This window comes from Sorex araneus, chromosome 4, assembly GCF_027595985.1.
Source record: "Sorex araneus isolate mSorAra2 chromosome 4, mSorAra2.pri, whole genome shotgun sequence".
NCBI classification, from domain to species: domain Eukaryota; kingdom Metazoa; phylum Chordata; class Mammalia; order Eulipotyphla; family Soricidae; genus Sorex; species Sorex araneus.
In genome coordinates, this window is record NC_073305.1 from 63,405,141 (window position 1) to 63,423,342 (window position 18,202).

The 18,202-nt window shown below is 51.7% G+C and overlaps 1 protein-coding gene across 2 annotated transcripts in view; it reads right to left on the reverse strand.

Annotated features, from left to right (window-relative positions):
* The window catches only part of LRIG1 (leucine rich repeats and immunoglobulin like domains 1), a 107,992-nt gene that overhangs the window by 42,535 nt on the left and 47,255 nt on the right, over nt 1-18,202 (reverse strand). For both annotated transcript variants that reach the window (XM_055134215.1, XM_055134214.1), the window contains exon 3: nt 16,667-16,741. In XM_055134215.1, coding sequence (XP_054990190.1) covers nt 16,667-16,741 — 75 coding nt within the window. The remainder of the gene's footprint in view (nt 1-16,666; nt 16,742-18,202) is intronic.

Sequence of the window (18,202 nt, forward strand, 5' to 3'; positions counted from 1 at the left end):
ATTAATACATGCTTATTAAATACACGCCTACTAAATTTGGGCAGGGGGAGAATTTGGGCCACCTCCAACTGTGCTCAAGGCTTGCTCTTGGCTTATCTGCAAGCTTATCTAGAATAATGTAGAAAACTGTAGAAAACACCAGTTATTCCCTCAGGAGGCAGAAAGTTAGAGACGTACCATCCATATCATGGAATACTATTCTGCAACTAAAAGGAATTAACTACTTGTACTTGCAACAACCTAAATGGATCTCCAGAGAACAATTCTGACTAGAAATAAAGGCTATCTTCATTCCATCAGTGAGCAAGTTCATAAAAAAGGAAACCAGAGTGGCGTGCAGGCAGAAAGGAAAGAAATGTGGCTATAAAAAGGTGACCTGATGGAGGCCCACCAAACGGAGATCAGCCAACGACAATCTGGCTTTGTGAAGTTCTGAACAGGTGTTCCTTGGGATGCAGGAGGGTCACTTCCAGACCACCCACCACAATAAAGCAAATACTGCAACAAGAGGGTCACATGACTTTCCCATGCACATAAGCATGATGCATGTACTGTCAGGTGTACACAGCCAGCCCCCAAACACCCAACACTTTTCCCCTGGACTCCATCCTGCAGGGCGCCCAGGAGAGCATTCAGAATAACGGCGTCTATTCCTTTGTCACCTCTGGTTCCCAACACAGCAAGAAGCATGTTGATAAGAATTCTGGAGATACGGCTTGGAAGCCGGCCTCACAGGCTGGGGAAGAGGGCAGCTCAGATAGAGAAGGGACCACCAAGTATGGGGTGCTTGGAGGGCCCGCTGGGGATGGGAGATGCATGCTGAAAGTAGACTACAGACCACCAAATGATGGTCACTCAATTCCACTATTGCAAACCACAACACCCATAAGGAGAGAGAGAGAGCAAAAGGGAATGCCCTGCCACAGAGGTGGAGTGGGGGGGGGGAAGGGGTAGGGGTGGTGGGAGGGATGCTGGGAACACTGGTGGTGGGGAGGAATGGGTACTTGATCATTGTATGATTGAAACGTAAGCACAAAAGCTTGTAAGTCTGTAATTGTACCTCAAGGTGATTACTGAAAAAACATTTTTTTTTAATTAGAAAAGATAATAATGAAAAAAAAAGAATTCTGGAGATAACCTTTCATTCTAGCGGATTCATCTTTTTATACCACCATGACTACAGAACCCTTCCATCTAACTGAACAACTGCTAGTATTTTATAGAACATGTGGTTCATTTTATGTGGGAAACACCTTTATTGCCTCATTATTAAAGTTTCTGACATGCCCTATAGAAAAGCTGTTTACCTTTCACTCTGGTGTTACTGTGTTTTCTGATTATAGAGTATTTTTCCCTCAACACACTACTATCTGCAGAATGCCTCTTGAAACAGTTTGGGGGTGAGAGCAAACAGCAATAGTACAGCGGTAGGGAATTTGCCTTGCACAAGGCCGACCTGGGTTCGATCCCCAGCATCCCACACGGTCCCCCAAGCACCACCAGGAGTAATTCCTGAGTACAGAACCAGGAGTAAGCTCCTGAGCATCACTGGGTGTGACCAAAAAGAACCCAATACAACAGAATAAAACAAAATAAAACGGAACACTGGTAGAAGGTCTGATACCTCTCCTCCCCTTTGCCTTCGCTCTCTGGGAGAAAGGATGCTCAGTGTCTCCCGGGAGGAGCTGGATGCACAGACGACCCTAATCTACCTCCTCTTTGGAAAAAGTCTTTCTCCAAACCACCTGTCAGTCCCCCACAGGAGAGAGATCAGGGACACCTATGGCAGAGTACAAGCAATTTCGTACTGAAGCCTCCCAAGGCTTGCAAAGCTACAAGAAGGTTGTAAAATAAAAGATTCAGTCCTGGACAAGAGGACCCCATGGCCCGTACTCCTCTCCCAGGGACACACTTCTTGCCCACGGACAGTTTCTACTGCTGGACCCCCGCACCCCAAGAGGCCAGGAAAGCAAGTACTATCTCTAGACTACAGGGACTATGCCTGAGGCATATGCCAATGAACAGCTCTTGGGGCCAACTGCCCCTTCACCTGATGGTGATGTCTAAAACCTTCTGCAGCACACTCCACCACCACTTCTTGAAGTAATCCTGTCCTTTGTCCTTTGTCCATGCACTTCTTCAAACACGTAAGATGCCACATTGTATGCATCAAGGTACGCAACAGGTCGACATGACCAACATGGTCACCGCTCGTACTGCACCCCTCAATTCCCCAGCACCGCCAAGGAGATAGAGAAGGGATGGGCTCAGCGACAGGCAGGACAAGATGCTGTGTGAAGGAGGTGGCCACAGGGCCCAGGCACAGCATCCAGAGACACAATCTGAGCGGATTCTCACTATGTACAGTTGAATGTGAAGTGCAAGGCAGAAGGTGACGAGATGGCATCTTACCACAGAGGTGCCCTGCTTTCATTTCTTCACCAAAAGCTGACGACAAATTGGCCAAGCATGGGACAACTGCTTCCCTGGGAGGTGAGCACTGGGGTGGGGGGAGGGAAAAGCAGAAGCAGGAGCTGCCGGTGCTCAGGGAAGCTCACCTCTGCGCTGCAAGGCTCGGCTGGCCATCCACTAGCAGCTGGCCCCTCCCCTGAACCTGAGGCCCCACAGCCACTGGATCACTCACGGCAGGAATTCCCAACCCCATGGACGCGTGTTCCAAAGGGCACACACCCTCGCCCCCATCCAGCTGCCATGCGCATTCAGCCCCTGGTTAACCACGTCCTGCAGAATGGGGTGTGATTCATATAAAATGCAGTTCCAGCAGGGCACAATGTCTCTCTCCCTAAAGATAAAGGACTTGAGGCCCAGAGGGGAGGAAGATCCTGTAACGGGGTCTTGGTAGAGGCGGGCTGGAAGCGGAGTGGCCTGGCCTGGCCGTGGCACTCCTGGGACAGCCCGAGCATGCGAGGAGGGGGCGTCCTCCCCATTCCCAGGGCGCCAGCAGCCCTCATCACAGGCTGACCTCAGTGGCCAGTTGGGCTGTGCCTTGTGGGGCGACACTCTAACAAGCAGGCAGTGAAGGGGCATCTCCTTCCAACACTAGCTCGTCCCGCAGCAAGCAGGCAGAGAAGCCGTGGGGGTTCTCTCTTCAATCACTGGCAAAGGGCAGCCTCGAGGCACACGGGTGGGGTGCTCTCCTGCGACATGCCAGCTGCTCTCTTCACAAAGCCACCGAGGCAGGGAGACAATGAACCTTGCCCTCATCCGGGAAACGGATCCAAGGATGGCCACAGTGCACGATTTGTTTTCTGGATTCATCTCCCTGGGTAATTCACGGATCTCTCGAGAGCAAGCGCTCCTTCTCAGTCATGAGGGAAAGTGAAGACAGGCCGGGCTCTCACTCAGAGCCACACAATGGCTGGAGTTACCACACAGAGGCTCTTGTTCACACACACACACACACACACACACACACACACACACACACACACACACACACACACACACACACACACACACACACGGGGTGGGGACAGGATCAGTCAGGCCATGAGGTGGTGAAAAGGCTTATCACTGCTGTTGGCAGGGCCTGGCGAGGGGCCTCTTGAATGACCAGTTCTGCCACCAAACAGCACTGAAGAGGCAGCAACACTTCGCCAGCACACTGAACTAACCACTGGCTTTTCACTTAGAAAAATTACAGGGGTGTATGAGGGTGGGGAAAATGCCACTCTCTAGAATGTCTAAGGGGTCTGTTCCATCACTTCAAAAACTCAAGTTGCTCTTTGCAACCCCCTTTGAAATACCCAGTGACCACCTGCAGCCACAGTGTCCAGGCTTAGCGGGCAGACAGGGTCTCTGTGCCAACATTTGGGCCCATCAGGAGACCTGCATTCTTCAGCATCTGCATTTTCAGTTTTAAAAGAAAACCCAAGTCTTACTTTTGAAATTATGAAAAGGTTTTAAAAGAACCCGAAGTTAGGTTTCTGCCTCCCATTTTACTGTATGAAGGGTTTTTTTTTTTCCTTTCACCATTACAATAGGATTTCTCTGGTTTACAGGGAGATGCAAGTGAGACAGGTGGGCCAGCTTTCAGGGCAAAGAAATGGCCCAGATTAGGTAGCAAATCCAGAGTGAGTCCTGTGATCACCCAATGAGGCAGTCTGTCTAAGCAGAACAAACACCCGCCCAGACACCACAAACTGGAAGCAGTTTCCTCATTTTACTTTCACAGTATCTTCCAATTAAATCAGTGGTGAAAGAGGTAACTAAAACCTATAATAGGGACCACCAGAAGCACAAGCGGTTCATTGAAGACCAGGCTTAGTATTTAGTTCCCTTCCACCTGGAGAGAAAAGGAGAGAGGGCGGGGAGGCCGGGACCTGGGGTGGAGGCTGGGTATTTAATCAATAAGGGTAAGAGGATGGAGATGACAGTCCTTTCTGCTGGTGATTTCCAAGTTGGGGCGCATTTAAACTGCAGGCTGTCTGCAGAAATAACCTGGAGTTTTAGACACCCACCCACCAATGCCTGTGTTTGGTGCCCAGGCCCCCCGCCGGGCCCCTCACCCAGGGCTCTGCCTGCACCATGTGGCACGGACATGCTGGTTTCCCCGAGCTGCCAAGTCCCTCTAGTGTGCAAGCAAGGAAAAGAGCGATCAACTGAGTTTTGGCCACTTGTCGCACCTGCCCAGGGAGAGGAAAGGGCAATTTGCAAAAAAAGAACAAACATAAACTCTCCCCGCTGCACCACAGAGCTCCCTCCCGTCCCCCCACAGCGACGGTCGTACACGTCGTACACTTCAACGATTCCCAGAGGAGAGAGCCGTGACGGCCATCTGCAAACGGAGGCCCCGTGAGTACGGGGAAGCAGGGCAGAAGAAGCCAGAGGCAGGAGGAAAACCCCAAGGCTTCACCTCACCACTTAGGTCAACTGTCTCCTCTCCAGAAAGGCCTGGGGGCCACCCTCACCTGTTCGATGGCCAGCTGGTCTCTAGGGGGCATCTCACAGCAGCCCCATGAGGAAATGTGCTAGACTCCCCAAAGACATTACAAGATCTGCTGGGCAAAGACCGGGACCCTGCAGAGAGCACCCCAAGAGGGACACGGGTGCACCTCACATCCCTGAGCCTTTCCCAAACACACACTGTCATCTCCCGTGGAAGGAGCTGGAAAGAATCACAAACTGGCACCTTTATCTTTGCAGTTCGGGTCTGAAAGGCGGCCAGGAAGTGGGAAACTGCAGAGGATTTCACCTTAAAGTGAGGCCTTCGAGGGCAGATACACCCCGAGAAGCTGCTTGGCACAACGGAACAAGTCTGGGCTCCGCAGAGCCCCACCGGGCCGCTGCCTCCGCGCTGCTCGAGCAGATGGACGACCACAATCAGCCCAGGACAGCCAACGGGTGGGTGTGATCAGGGGGCCGAGGAGTCTAATCTTCAGGGCATGAGAAAAACTTCCTGTTACTCTGCACCAGTTAATTAAAATCATGTGGAAGACTCGAAGTGAGTTCACCTGAGGCCACACAACATCACGGCAACCAGCCAACACCGGAGGGGCCAGGTGCCAGGGAGGACCCGGGCTCTACCACCCTCACACAGCTTGATGTCGCACTGGAACTTTCCTGGTTTACACCCTCGCAGGTTCCCAGACCACATGCCCCCATGAGCCCCAGGGAGAGAGGGAAACGAGACAAGCCCTGCTTCCCGTGTGATCGCAGGCAAACCGCTGGAGCCTCGCATGTTGCATGGGCTTAGCAACAGACCCTGGGCTGGCTCTCGGGCAGGCATGGACAGCAATGTCAGCAACACCAGCGCACTGCATTCCCGGACAGTTCCTCGTTTTCATCTTGAAAGGCTGAACCATCCACGGCCGAGGACCTTTTGACCATTCTGCAACCACCCAAAACAGCAACAAACAAAAAAACAACACCCCCCCTTCCCGCTTCCCCATCACCACCACACGCAAACAACCCTGGTGATTCGGCATGACTCAGTAGTGCCCTGAGTAAACTGTCTTTAAACACCCTTGCCTGTGAACAAGCAGGGAGCAGCTAGGAGCTCCCCGGCATGGATCGACAACAGCCCTCCCCTCCTGCAGGGAAGGCCGGCCAGAAACGCAAACACGTTTCTTCCACTGGGGCCCCAAAGCTGAAATGGCTCCCAGGTGTGAGCAGACACCATGGGCCCGGCCTTCTCTGCAAGGTCACGGTGCAGGTTCAAGTCAAGCCAGCCATTTTCGGATTAGGTGCACGCGCGGCTGGGGCCTCCGCATGGTAAGTGGATTACAGAAGCCACCTGCAGGAAGTGGGCCAGGAGGAGGAGGAGGAGGAAATGGTCCGGGCTGGAAGGAGCAGGGACCTTTTATTGATATGGGCAGGGACCGGCTCCTTTCACACGGGCTGTTGTGCAACCCACCGAGCGGCTCAGCTTCCCAGCCCTGGTCCTTGGAACCCAGGAGGGATTTCAGCACCCATCACTCCCAGACCATCCAGGCCTTACCGGCATCCGATTCCCGCTGGGTCCTGGACTATATTTAAAGCTTACATGGCCATAGGAAAGAATGGGGGGGTGGGGCCTCGGGGTGCCGGAAACCAAATACCCAACAAAACCAACTCTCAACAACTGGGCCTCAACTAGCCCTGAGTTCCCCCAAAGGCAGCAAGTGACCTCCAAGAGCGAGTGCCTCTCCGAGCCCACCCCCCTTCCCCTGCTCCCCAGACCCCACAGCTGGCGTTCACTTCAGCTTCCCAGCAAATGACTTGCAGATGTACCACTAATCTGGCAAGCTTCGCCACCCCCACTCTGAGAGAGAAGGGGAGAAGAAAAAGGCAAGAGAAGGAAAATGACAGGTCACGACTGTATACTTGGCAGGCTCGTGGCCATGGCGGCCCCTTTCCCGGCAAAGGGCTCAGTTAGGCTCAGGACAGAAACGGACTCGGCGGCAGGACGCCTGGGAAGTTTCCAGCACAGAGGGCTGTTCTCTGTAAGCTGGGTGTGTGATCTGCTGTCCCGGGGCCCGGTGGTGGTATCCGGCCTCTGATGAAGCCGCAGCTCTAGGCAGCAGGGGTGCTGCTCCGCCCTCCCACAGAAGGCTGCTGGACCTCGCACACATTGCTGTGGACAAAGGGGGCGGTGGGCAGGGCAGGCCGCAGCTTCCTTTAACTGGCTGCCTCCGTCCTGCTAGTACCACCCATTCTGGCCGAGCATGGACAGCACTCGGGTGGTGCCTTGGACCTTACCCTCCCTTATAGGGGGAAAGCAGGGGCCCAGAAATGGGCCCTCAGCAACTGTGTCACTCTGGGAGTCTATCTTGTACCCTAACAGTGACGGCAGCTTCCCCTCAATCTGTCCTCTCCTGGATCACCACTGGCTATGGACTCCGACAGAATTCCTTGAAGGCAGACTGCAGTGAGGGCAGGGGCATGGCCAGCAGGGCCTCAGGAGCCACTCCATTCATCATGAGGCTGAGAAGAGGGGTGGGAGATCACGTGGATCAGCAACAATGCAGGGAGGGGGTCGGGCTGGGCTGAGAGCTTTAATTCCCCTGTTAGAGCAGAAGCGCTTTCAGACACAGCTTTCAACTGCCACCTGGAACAAAGCGGCCCCATTCAAGTCTCTGATGAGGTCAAAGATTTATCTGATAATGGTCACCGATAACCAGCAGGAAGGGAAAAGGTGCTAAATCTCACTCTCCAGGGTTGGCTCCTCCTGCCCAAAGAGGCAGCACTGTAAACTGAGCCCTCTCAAAGCCATCACAGGGAGGAAATAGTCTCTTGCTCCCCAAGGCTGTTCTCTGAGGCTACTATCTCTGCAGCCCCTGGTTAAAGGGCTATTGGTGAGATTTGCAGCGACCGCCAGCAGGCAGAAAACTAAGACGGGACAAATGTCTAAGAGATGGCCTCTAATCCACAGACACAGTCAGATCAGATCTGCCTGTGCTCACTGGTGCCCACCACCCGCGCCCCTCTGAGAAATACCTTACCAGGGCTTTGGGTTCCTCCACCCCAAACAAAAAAAGTGAGGCTGAGCATGAGATCTGCATGCAGAAGGTGCAAGTCTGAGTCCTCGCATCCCACGACCTGGCAGCCTGTGCCGGCAGCAGCCACTGAGCACTGCCGGCAGGCCCCGGTGAAGGGGGAAACATCTACACCAATCTCATCAGGAAGTCATCTCCACCACTTCCTGCCCCTGAGGAGCTCAGGAGCTTGATAAGGACTCAACTTCTGAGCCCCTAAGTGAGTCCCAGGGGTGAGTCTCGAAGGAGGGGGCCACTGCCTGGGAGCTAGGGGCAGTGCAAGTCCTCTGGTGGCACTTAGGGGCTGGCTAAGCCATCGGAGTCACTGCAAAGCTTTCTGGGCTGTGTGAGAACTGCAGGAGTGAGCAGCAATGGGGGAGATGTGCAAATCAGAGGCAAGATTCACACCAACAAAACACGGGCACATCAGGCCGAGAGTGAGCACTGAAGACCCAGAGAGGAACTTCAGTACTACTGACGTTCAGTTTCAGGAGTCTCTGTCTTCTCCCCGGGGTCACTGCTTCCCTCTGGGGGCAGAGAGCCCTCCTGTGTAGGCAAGGGAGCAAGGACACTCACCTGGCTCACCCAAGGGGCATTTTTCTTTCTTTCTTTTTTTTTTTTTTTTGCTATTTGGGTCTCACCTGGCGATGCACAGGGGTTACTCCAGGCTTTGCACTCAGGAGTTACTCCTGGCGGTGCTCAGGGGACCATATGGGATGCTGGGAATCGAACCTGGGTCGGCCGCATGCAAGGCAAACGACCTACCCACTGTGCTCCAGCCCCTCACCCAGGGACTTTTGAATCACCAGGTTTTTTAAGTTTTTACTTCTTCCCTATACCATTTGCCGGAAAAGCTCTCCTTATTCCGCTTCATGTGCTCAGATGAACTGTTAATACAACTGAGGGTTCCCTATGGGCTCGAAATTCTGTTCCGTGGTTCTGAGTGGTCCCATGTAAAATAACTGCAACAAAAACGGTTTCTCACACCATACACAAAAGTTAATCCCAAGGGAACTAATGACGGAGAATCCAAAAGATCCGCCGAAGACAAGACATGGGCATAGCTCTCCAGGATATAGACCTCAGGTGTCTTTAATAATTTGATTCTGGAGGTAAAGTTTTTTTTTTTTAAAGTTACAGATGTGTTCACATCAAATCAAAAAGGTTTTGCATGGCAAAAGAAACTCTGACTAGAATAAAAAGACAGACTACTCAATGTATCTGCACAAAATACATCAGATAATTGGCTAATTACCAAGGCAAATAAGGCACAAAGCTCAACAATAAAAATCCAATAACCCCATGAAAAAATTGGAAGAGGAGATCAAGAGACATTTCCCCCAAAGAAGGCATATGGATGGCTAGTAGGCACACACACAAAAAAGTTCCTCATCACTTATTATTAGGGAAATTTAAATCAATTAGGCATCACCTCATAATAGTGACGATGCTATATAAAAACTGGAAACTACCAATGCTGACGGGAGTGTGGTGAAAAATAAAACCCTCTATGAAAGGCAGTAAGAGGGATCAGACTGGAGAAGACAGAGGGACCACACTGGAAGGTCAGGGGCACATTGGTGATGGCGGGTACAGTGATTCTGTACAGACACCATGAACTTTAACTCTACTATAACAGCTTCAAATATATTTAAGTTTCTACAGTTTTAGTCTCAACTTGGTTCATGGTTCCCTTCAAAGGTTTTACTAAATCTATTCTTCTCCTTAAGTGTCTCACTATGCCTGCCCTTTCGATGAAAGTGTATGTGAAGACCTGAACAAATGAGACGCCACAGCCCAGGCCAGCTTTCCATTGGCACCAATTCCTTCCTGACTTGGTTTCCCTTCAGCAGCAAGGCTCAACTGGGTCCTACTCAGAGGACACCAGTGAAACAGGCCAGGGGAAGATCTCCCATCCCCAAAGGTTCTACCCACCAGACTCAGTCCACTCTCAACCAGATGACTCACGGATGGTGTAGTCGACAGTTCCTCCACAGGATGGATGACAGTCACTTGCCAGGAGGCAGAGCTACTGAAACAGTGTATTCACTTTGTAAGTGCGCGTGCATCACACACACACACACACACACACACACACACACACACACACACACACACACACACACACACACACACACCCTCTCCCCCCACTCCCCCACAGAACCCCTCAAGGTCCAGCCTCGCACCCAAATAGCTCCACCGTGCAAGATTACGACTCAACTTGTGAAGACAAACTAGTGCTGCATACTTCTAGGGATCAACACAGGGTGTGAAAAGGGATTTTAATATTTGTTCTCTATTATGTCTACAGATGGGAGCCTTCCTCCAGGTGATCCAGTCAGAAAGACTGAAGGGCAACGGAGTGAAAAGACAGACAGGAGGTAGGTTGTCCTCAACATACACACCCGAGTTTGAGGAATGTCTGCCAACTACTTATTACTCAGTATAATTTCACCTTTTAAACCCAATTATTAACAGACTTGCCCTCGGGTCCCGAAGCTGCGCCTACTCTGATGGACCGCCGGGGCCCTCTCTCCCTGGTTTCCCGACGGGTCCCTGAGGAACCCTCATCCCCTCAGTCGTGCGGAGCAGCTGCCAGACCATCCCTACCCACCCCCAGCTGCCCTGCCCCCCCCAACACACACACAGCTTGCTCTTTAATTACACTTTTATGTGAATTGATCTCCACATTTAACAAGCCCGTAAAGAAGATTGATTTGGGCGCTCTCTTTCAGCCAGCTCGGCCCAGAGAGTAAGTACTGCTATTGATTCTGGTTCCCCAGCAGGCCCGGCCAACCGCGCTCCATCCTTCAGGCCCTCAGGCTCCTCCCTGGCACCAGGGATTCTCCCACTCACCCGAAGGGTCACAGACAGGACACCAGGTTCCATTATTTCCAGGTTTTACAGTAAGAGATGGCAAATGTCCCGTCCCTTTTAGGTAATCAACTTTTCTTTAGCTAAGAGGTCACAACAAAATACAGGACTGCAATTACTTATGTGCAAATTACCCACATCCTGAGTCTGTAAGGGTCATTGCTTTTTTTTTAAGTTTGGAAATAAGAACGCAATGGACAAAGAAAACATTAGCACAGTGAATTAAATATCAAAGCATTTACTTTTTCACTGGCATGAAGTTTTTGTTACTGTATATTTAAGACTCTTTTACAATGAGAATCCCTTACCTTTGCGACTCTTAGGAACAGATGAGTTTACTTACTTAAGGCTGGGGGCCACACTGAGCAGTGCGCAGGGGCTGTTCCCGCAGCGCACTCAATCCCATGAGCTATCTCTCTGGTCCAGAGAAATAGATTTAAATACTTTCCCCAGGTTCATTTCTTAACATGTGTGAAAAATTATTTCCTCAAGAAAAAAAAAGTTTTCAGATTAACGGCTGGGGGGGGAGGGAGCTTGGGAGACAAGCCTGAGATCACTAAAAAGGCATAGGATCCCGTTTTCAGTGTAAAGAACATGTTCTGTAATGAGTGGGGCTATTTGCACAGGATTGAGGATGCACCAAAAAGCCACTGAACTATGTATTTTAAAGGGGCCCATGTTTTCTGTCAGTTGTATTTCAATAAAAATAACTTTCAAAATAAGGTACAAGGACATAAACGTACCAGAGCCTGGAACAGAAGTTACAGGGGCAGGTACTGGCCACAAGGGAACACGCCCCGGGGCCGGTGGGAGTGTGAGTGTCGGCTGTCACACTGACACTGATCTCACAGCAAGGGAAATCACTCCCTCTCCTGCAGGGCCGGAAACACCCAGCCATTTTCACTGAACTCAACCTTCCAACTATACAGGTTGGGGAAGACCCCAGGAAAAAAGACAATTTTCGTTCAACTGAACTGTCTCACACCCAACAAAGTCACAGCTGCTGTGGGAATGGTAGGTAACCCGAGCTTCCAGGACTTCAAATTTTTAAAAAAAAAAAAAAAAAAAATCCTCAAAAGTGAAGATGCAGCAGCAGATTTTTGTGCCCACTTCAAAAAATATCTGTTCTTCTCCCTGAGGAGAATTTTTTACCAAATTTGCCACCCACCCCCACTCCATCCCAATCCTGTTTAAAAGCTTTTCCTTGAGTTTTATGCTTTTTTATTATTAAGAACAAATGGCTTTGGCATTACCCTGCAAGCACAAAGCAAACCTGCTCTCCGCAAATACTTTAATCGAATTAGAGTCACTTAATCACAAAGTATTAACCAACTGAAATTTCACTAAACGATTTCAGGTCCCCAAATGCTAGAAAATATTATTTTGGTATCAAAGCCAGATGGGAAAGGAAACCTTCTTCCCAAGAGGCCCCAAGAGCCGTGATGCCCGGAAGGAGGGCTCTGGTGCCCAGGTCTGGAGCACTAGCATACGAGCAAGAAGCAAGACAGACAGGTACGGTCTCAGGAGACAGGAAACAAACAGTGATAAGGAACCAGCTTCCAGGGACGAAAGTCCTTAATTATAGGTGTCTGTGCTGAAAACCACAAACCTGCTACTTCAGCAGCGGTTACCAGCCCTCAGGGTGTTCCCCAGGTGACACTCCGGGCCCTCTTCTCTATTTCCGGCTCCCAGAGGAATAAAAATTTGGGGGCAGGGAGGGAGGGACATGAGGGGAGAGGCGAAAAAGGGGAGGATCCTCCCGCAGGTTCACTGCCTGCAGTGAAGGAGACAGAAGAAACTGTCCCAGGTCTGACCACGCTCACCAGAGCTGGAAGTGAAACGCACAGGGCAGAGGGAGCCCCGCCCTCGCCCACCCTCCTGCCCAGACTGCCGGGGTGAGCCCCGCGCTGAAGCATCCAGTCCCCCTGCACATCTCGCTCCTTCTTCTCATTCCCTGCTGATCCCCAGGGAAACCCCAAAGGCAACACTCCGCGCGTCAACGAGCCCATCACACTTTCAGAGGCCGTGTCAGGGACTTCCTACATGTGACGGGGAGAATCCTGCGGGCAGACTAGAACTGCCTTGGGCCCCCACGGCAGGGCACAGCAGTTCCCCACTAACTCCTCCAGCTCCGTGCTCCTGAAAGGTCACAGCCGTGGCAGCACAACCAGCGCTGGCGCTCCTGGAGGACTGCAACGGCCGGAGGAGGAGATACTCACAGGCGGTCTGCCTCTCGGGTCAGGCGAGGCAAGCGCTGCTCCCTGCCGCCCGCCTTCTTATTTCTGCCCGCTGCGGCGATACAGACAGGCAGAAGGAGGAAAGCACCATGATCCCCACTCTGCCGCTGCCCAGATGTCACGCTGCGAACCTGACTGCCGGCATGGAACTCAGGCCACGGGTCCACGGGCCCCTCAGAGCAAAGGCAGATGAACACGCCTCAGTCCTGCAGCCTCGGAGGAACCGTCGACCAGTCAGAGGGAGAGCAGCTTCAGGCCAAGGAGGCGGCTGCCAACGCTAACCTGTATTTTCCAAACTGAATCAAAACCAGGAGGGAGTCATTTTCTCCTCCTGCTTGACATACTTGAATGCTGTCTAATGGAATCGCAGGAACAAGGCCAGCCCGCCCCACCACTCCGAGCACTTGGGCCAAAGAGCAGAAATGTATTTTTAGTCAGGAGAGCGAGGAGGCGTGAGTGCTGCAGGCTCTCCACCTGTGCCAGGGCACACGGGATAAAGCAGCGATGTGTGGGCTTGGCATCCTTATCAGCTCTGCCACTCGCTAGACAAACATGTTCTCTGTGGCCCTTGCCTCCCGACCAACCGAGGGACAAGGGGAATGAAGTTGGTGCTTCTCAACTGTGAGCAAATGGACACAAAGCTGGGGGAATAAGCACCTCCTGGCCCAGCAGCATTGGATGGTGGCACAGACCTGAGGTAAACTAGAAGCAGCAGGTTTAAAAACATACTCCAGGGCCAGAGCAATAGCAGAGCGGGTAGGGCATTTGCCTTGCACACGGCCGACTCAGGTTCGATCCCCAGCATCCCATATGGTCCCCCAGCACCGCCAGGAGTAATTCCTGAGTGCAGAGCCAGAAGTAACCCCTGTGCATCGCCAGGTGTGACCCAAGAAGAAAAATAAGAAAAACATTTCAGAGGCCTAAAAAAGATGCAGCGGCTAATGAGTGGCTGCCAAAGCAAGCGTACGGTTACAAATCCAGATCCCAAATGTCCCATTAAATTGTGCCTAGAACGGTCTACACAGCTCTGCTGCCTGATCTGGGATCCCAGGTACCAACATTCTGACTCACGGCAGTCAGGTGTGGCTCACGCCAGAAGAAGGGACATAACCTCCAGCAAGCACCACAGCCGAAATGAAGGGCGACCTCTGCCGAGCACCGTGTGAGCACTGCAGCACCCCCTGGGGAGCACTACAGCCTCAGCAAACACTGGCTGAGTGTCCGAGCCACCAGCTGACCAGCACAGAGCCAGCCTGCGTGTAGTCCCCATCCCACACAATGACTAGGGTAGGGGAGATTTAAGAGAAAAGAAACTTAAAAAATTTTAAAGGGGGCAGGAGAGACTGTCCAGGGATAAGGTACTCGCCCCGCTCCATCTCGAGATGGAGATGGGCCACAATGGGCATCGCTCAGGGTTCCGCCCCCCAGCCTGATTATTCAGGGGTGGTCGTGCCAAGGTCGTGACTGGGGGGCCAGGATTGAACCTGGGGCTCCTGCATACAGAGTGTGTCCTCAGCCCAGTGAGCACTCTGCCTGGCTCTTAGTTCATTAAAAAAAAAAAAATTTATGTTATTCAATTTTTTTCGTTTGTTTTGTTTGGGGCCACACCTGGGAGTGCTTAGGGTTTACTCCTGGCTCTGTGCTCAGGACACTCTTGGTGGGACTCAGAGAACCATATGGCTGCTGGGAATTGAACCCGGGTAGCTTTGTTCAAGGCAAGTGCCCTATGCTATACTATTTGCCTAGCCCCCTTTACGTAGTTCTTTTTTTTCTTTTTTCTTTTTTTGGCTTTTTGGGTCACACCCGGTGATGCTCAAGGGTTACTCCTAGCTCTGCACTCAGGAATTACCCCTGGCGGTGCTCAGGGGACCATATGGGATGCTGGGAATCGAACTCGGGTCGGCCACATGCAAGGCAAACACCCTACCTGCTGTGCTATCGCTCCAGCCCCCGTAGTTCATTTTTAGAGCAGAATTTTTTAGGTCTATGAAAGAATTAGTTCTCATTCTCAAGTGTTCGGCGGTAGACAACCTGTTGATTATTAGGGACAACACCCTGGGAATGAGAAGGGTATGAAAGGATTCACAGGAGAAAACCGTGAGGAAGCCCTGGGGGATGCTCAGGTTTGAGTACCCTGACTTTTACCCCGTGCCCCCTGCCCCCCCACCCCTGGTAGTTCAGTGTGAAGGTGGGTGTTTGCTTGTTTTCCACTGGCCCAGAGGCCTTTCCAGATAAACCAGTAGCGAGTCCAACAGTTTTCTCACCCAGATGGTGTTGGCATCTTGCTCAACAGACCACCTTCCTCTCCCAAAGAATTCCCCGTTTCCATGCCAGATCTGCCTTTGTTTTTGCAGGCTGTGGGGCGGGCTCTTCAGGGCTTACTCCTGGCTCTGCACTCAGGGATCACTCTTAGCAGGGTGCGGGGGGACTGTATGTGGGGATAGAACCTGGGTCAGCCACGTGCCAGGCAAGTGCCTACCCGCTGTACTGTCTCTCCGCCCCAGGTCTGCGTATTTTCACTGGGTTTCGATCATGCTGGCGTTCCATCTCATTTTCTCCCCTGAGGTAGCGTTTCAGCAGCACGGAGGCTCAGCAGGCTACACAGACGTCTAGGTGGGAAGGCGCTAGCGGGGCAGGTGGCTGGCCACAGGCCCTGCATTCAGGGTGTGCCCCTCCCTTTGTCTCTGACCCCTGCTCTCAGGCTCACCCCTTCCCCGGACACCCAGCGCATGGGAGAGCTGGGTGTGAGAATAGCAAGGCCTCACTGCGAAAGGTGCTCCAGACACTATTCATCCCTGGGGAGAGAGTGGCCGGGCTTGGAGGGGAGGGGAATGGACTGGGCGCTCCTGGCATCGGGCGTGACACTGCGTGTGTTTGAAAGGTGATGGCTGCGCCTTCTGGCTGGTGCAGTCTGCCAGGGGGCCCCGAGACCTTAGCGTTGTCTCCTTTAGCTCCACAGCATTCGTGGCTTCGCCCTTGTTCTGTGAAGTGCGAGAAGGAGGCCTGTGGCCCTTTGTCCTGAGATGGACAGGCTCGCACCCGCCGCAGGGGTGTCGACTGCTGGTCAGTGTGGTAGACCTGTTCTCCTCACCCCCGCTTTATTAGGGGCATGAGTTCCCCTTGAGTTCGTAAAGTGAAGCCTGGGGTGGGGGTGTGGAGTATGCCTTCCCCCCTCTTTGGCTTTGGGGCCACACCTAGCTCTGCTCAGGGGGCAGCTCAGTGCTCCGAAAAACTTTTAAGACCCAAGTTACTAAATTCACAAAGATGAGCTTGCCGTATTGTGATTCGTGCAGCTTCATTTATCTGTTTATGCCCCTAACTTGCAGCCTCTCCACAAGCAAGGGATCAAGTCTGATATGCCGCATGGGGGCGTAACTTTTCTCTTCAAGTACCGAGGATTGGTCCTGGACCTTCAGTTTTCCACTCTGAAGGTCCAGGAAGTATGCTAGGTATTTACCACCATCATGCAAGTGACGCCTGCACCAGCAAGCATATGAGTATCAGGGCTCCTGCCACCAAAGTCAGTAAGAGTGTGAAAGTCTCACCCCTCCAGCCATGCCCCCCCAGGGCACCACTTACAAGAAGAGGGAGACGATGTGCGAGGATGCGGCTCCCAGGGACGGGACAGCTGTCAGCTCATTGTTACTGAGGATCCTGAAACGACAAGAGAAATCAATCACTTAAGTTAGTAGTTTGGAAACACAAACATACAATGGGGGGAATTTTTTTTTTTTTAATTTGTGTTGCCCAAGTAAAGTGTGGTTGGAGGACCTGCCTGGGATGGGAGATGCGTGCTGAAGTAGACTATAGAGTGAACACAATGACCACTCAATACCCCTACTGCAAACCAAAACACCCAAAGGAGAGAGAAACAAAAGGGAATGCCCTGCCACAGAGGTAGGGTGGGGTGGGGGGTGGGATTGGGGGTGGGAGGGATACCGGGACCATCGGTAGTAGAGAATGGGCACTGGTGGAGGGATGAGCTCTCAAGCACTGTATGACCAAAACATAAGCACGAAAATATGTAAATCTGTAACTGTACCCTCACGGTGATTCACTAATAAAAAACTATTTGGTGCTGCTCTGACCACAGTAGAATTACACTGCAGTGCTGAATAAAAGAGAAAGAATTTTAAAGTAAGTCCTTAAGGAAGTCATGAGATTTCAAAAGCTAACACAAAGTCATACTCAGGCCTTAGAAATCAACACTCAGGAAATGTCCTCTGTCTCACAGAAGCTTCCCAACTAAATCAGAAATCAAGAGAAACAGTGGCAACAGGCCAAGACCAGTGAGAACAAAAGCACCCCCAACCCCAAGGTAACCAGTAAGCGCTCTCCTTATGGGCTGGAATAACCAGAATAGGATTTCGGGACACATATAATGACACACCCTTTCTGTGTCTGTGACGAAATGGGCTGCCAATAACAGCCCTGCCCACATGGACTTGAGCCTGACACCAAAAACACACTTGGGTGTTGAGATGCGTGGGCCAACTATTCCGACAGTATCACATCTGTGAAATACAAAGGAGTCGAACTCCAGCTCTCTTCTGAGGTGGAGGCTTCTTCGACGGAGGTCCTGGACCTGTTTTCCAGTCACTCCTACTATCTACACATTTGCAAGGAGACATCCTGAAACTCTTCCGACAAGAGAGGCATTTCAAGCTACCTTCCCGGCAAACAGTCAAGTTCTCTATTTCCAGCATTCAGAAGTCTTCTTGAAAGGGAAAGCCCGAGAACCAAAACGCAGTGTCTGCCCCCACTTCCCACCCCCAAAAGCTCTGCAATTCAGCCTCCTTACATGGACATGTGTTTCCAGATCTGGAAAGGGAATCCAAAAATCAGACATGCCTTTGAAGTGAGCCCAAAAATCCTTAAGAAAGGCAGTGCACAGTGATCTGGTTTTCTGCCGGGTGACAGGCTGGGAACAAATTGTATCTGAGATGTAGAATCAAGGGGGTAAAGTGGGTTATCTTATTTTCTGTTTTTAAAGAGAGGGCATGTCTTGCACAAAGTATCTTATTACCATTTGAAGACAAGGCCACTGAAATGACAGCTGCATTCAGACAAGTGTACAGCGAGTGTTTCCCTGAACAGAATGATCTAGTTATCTGC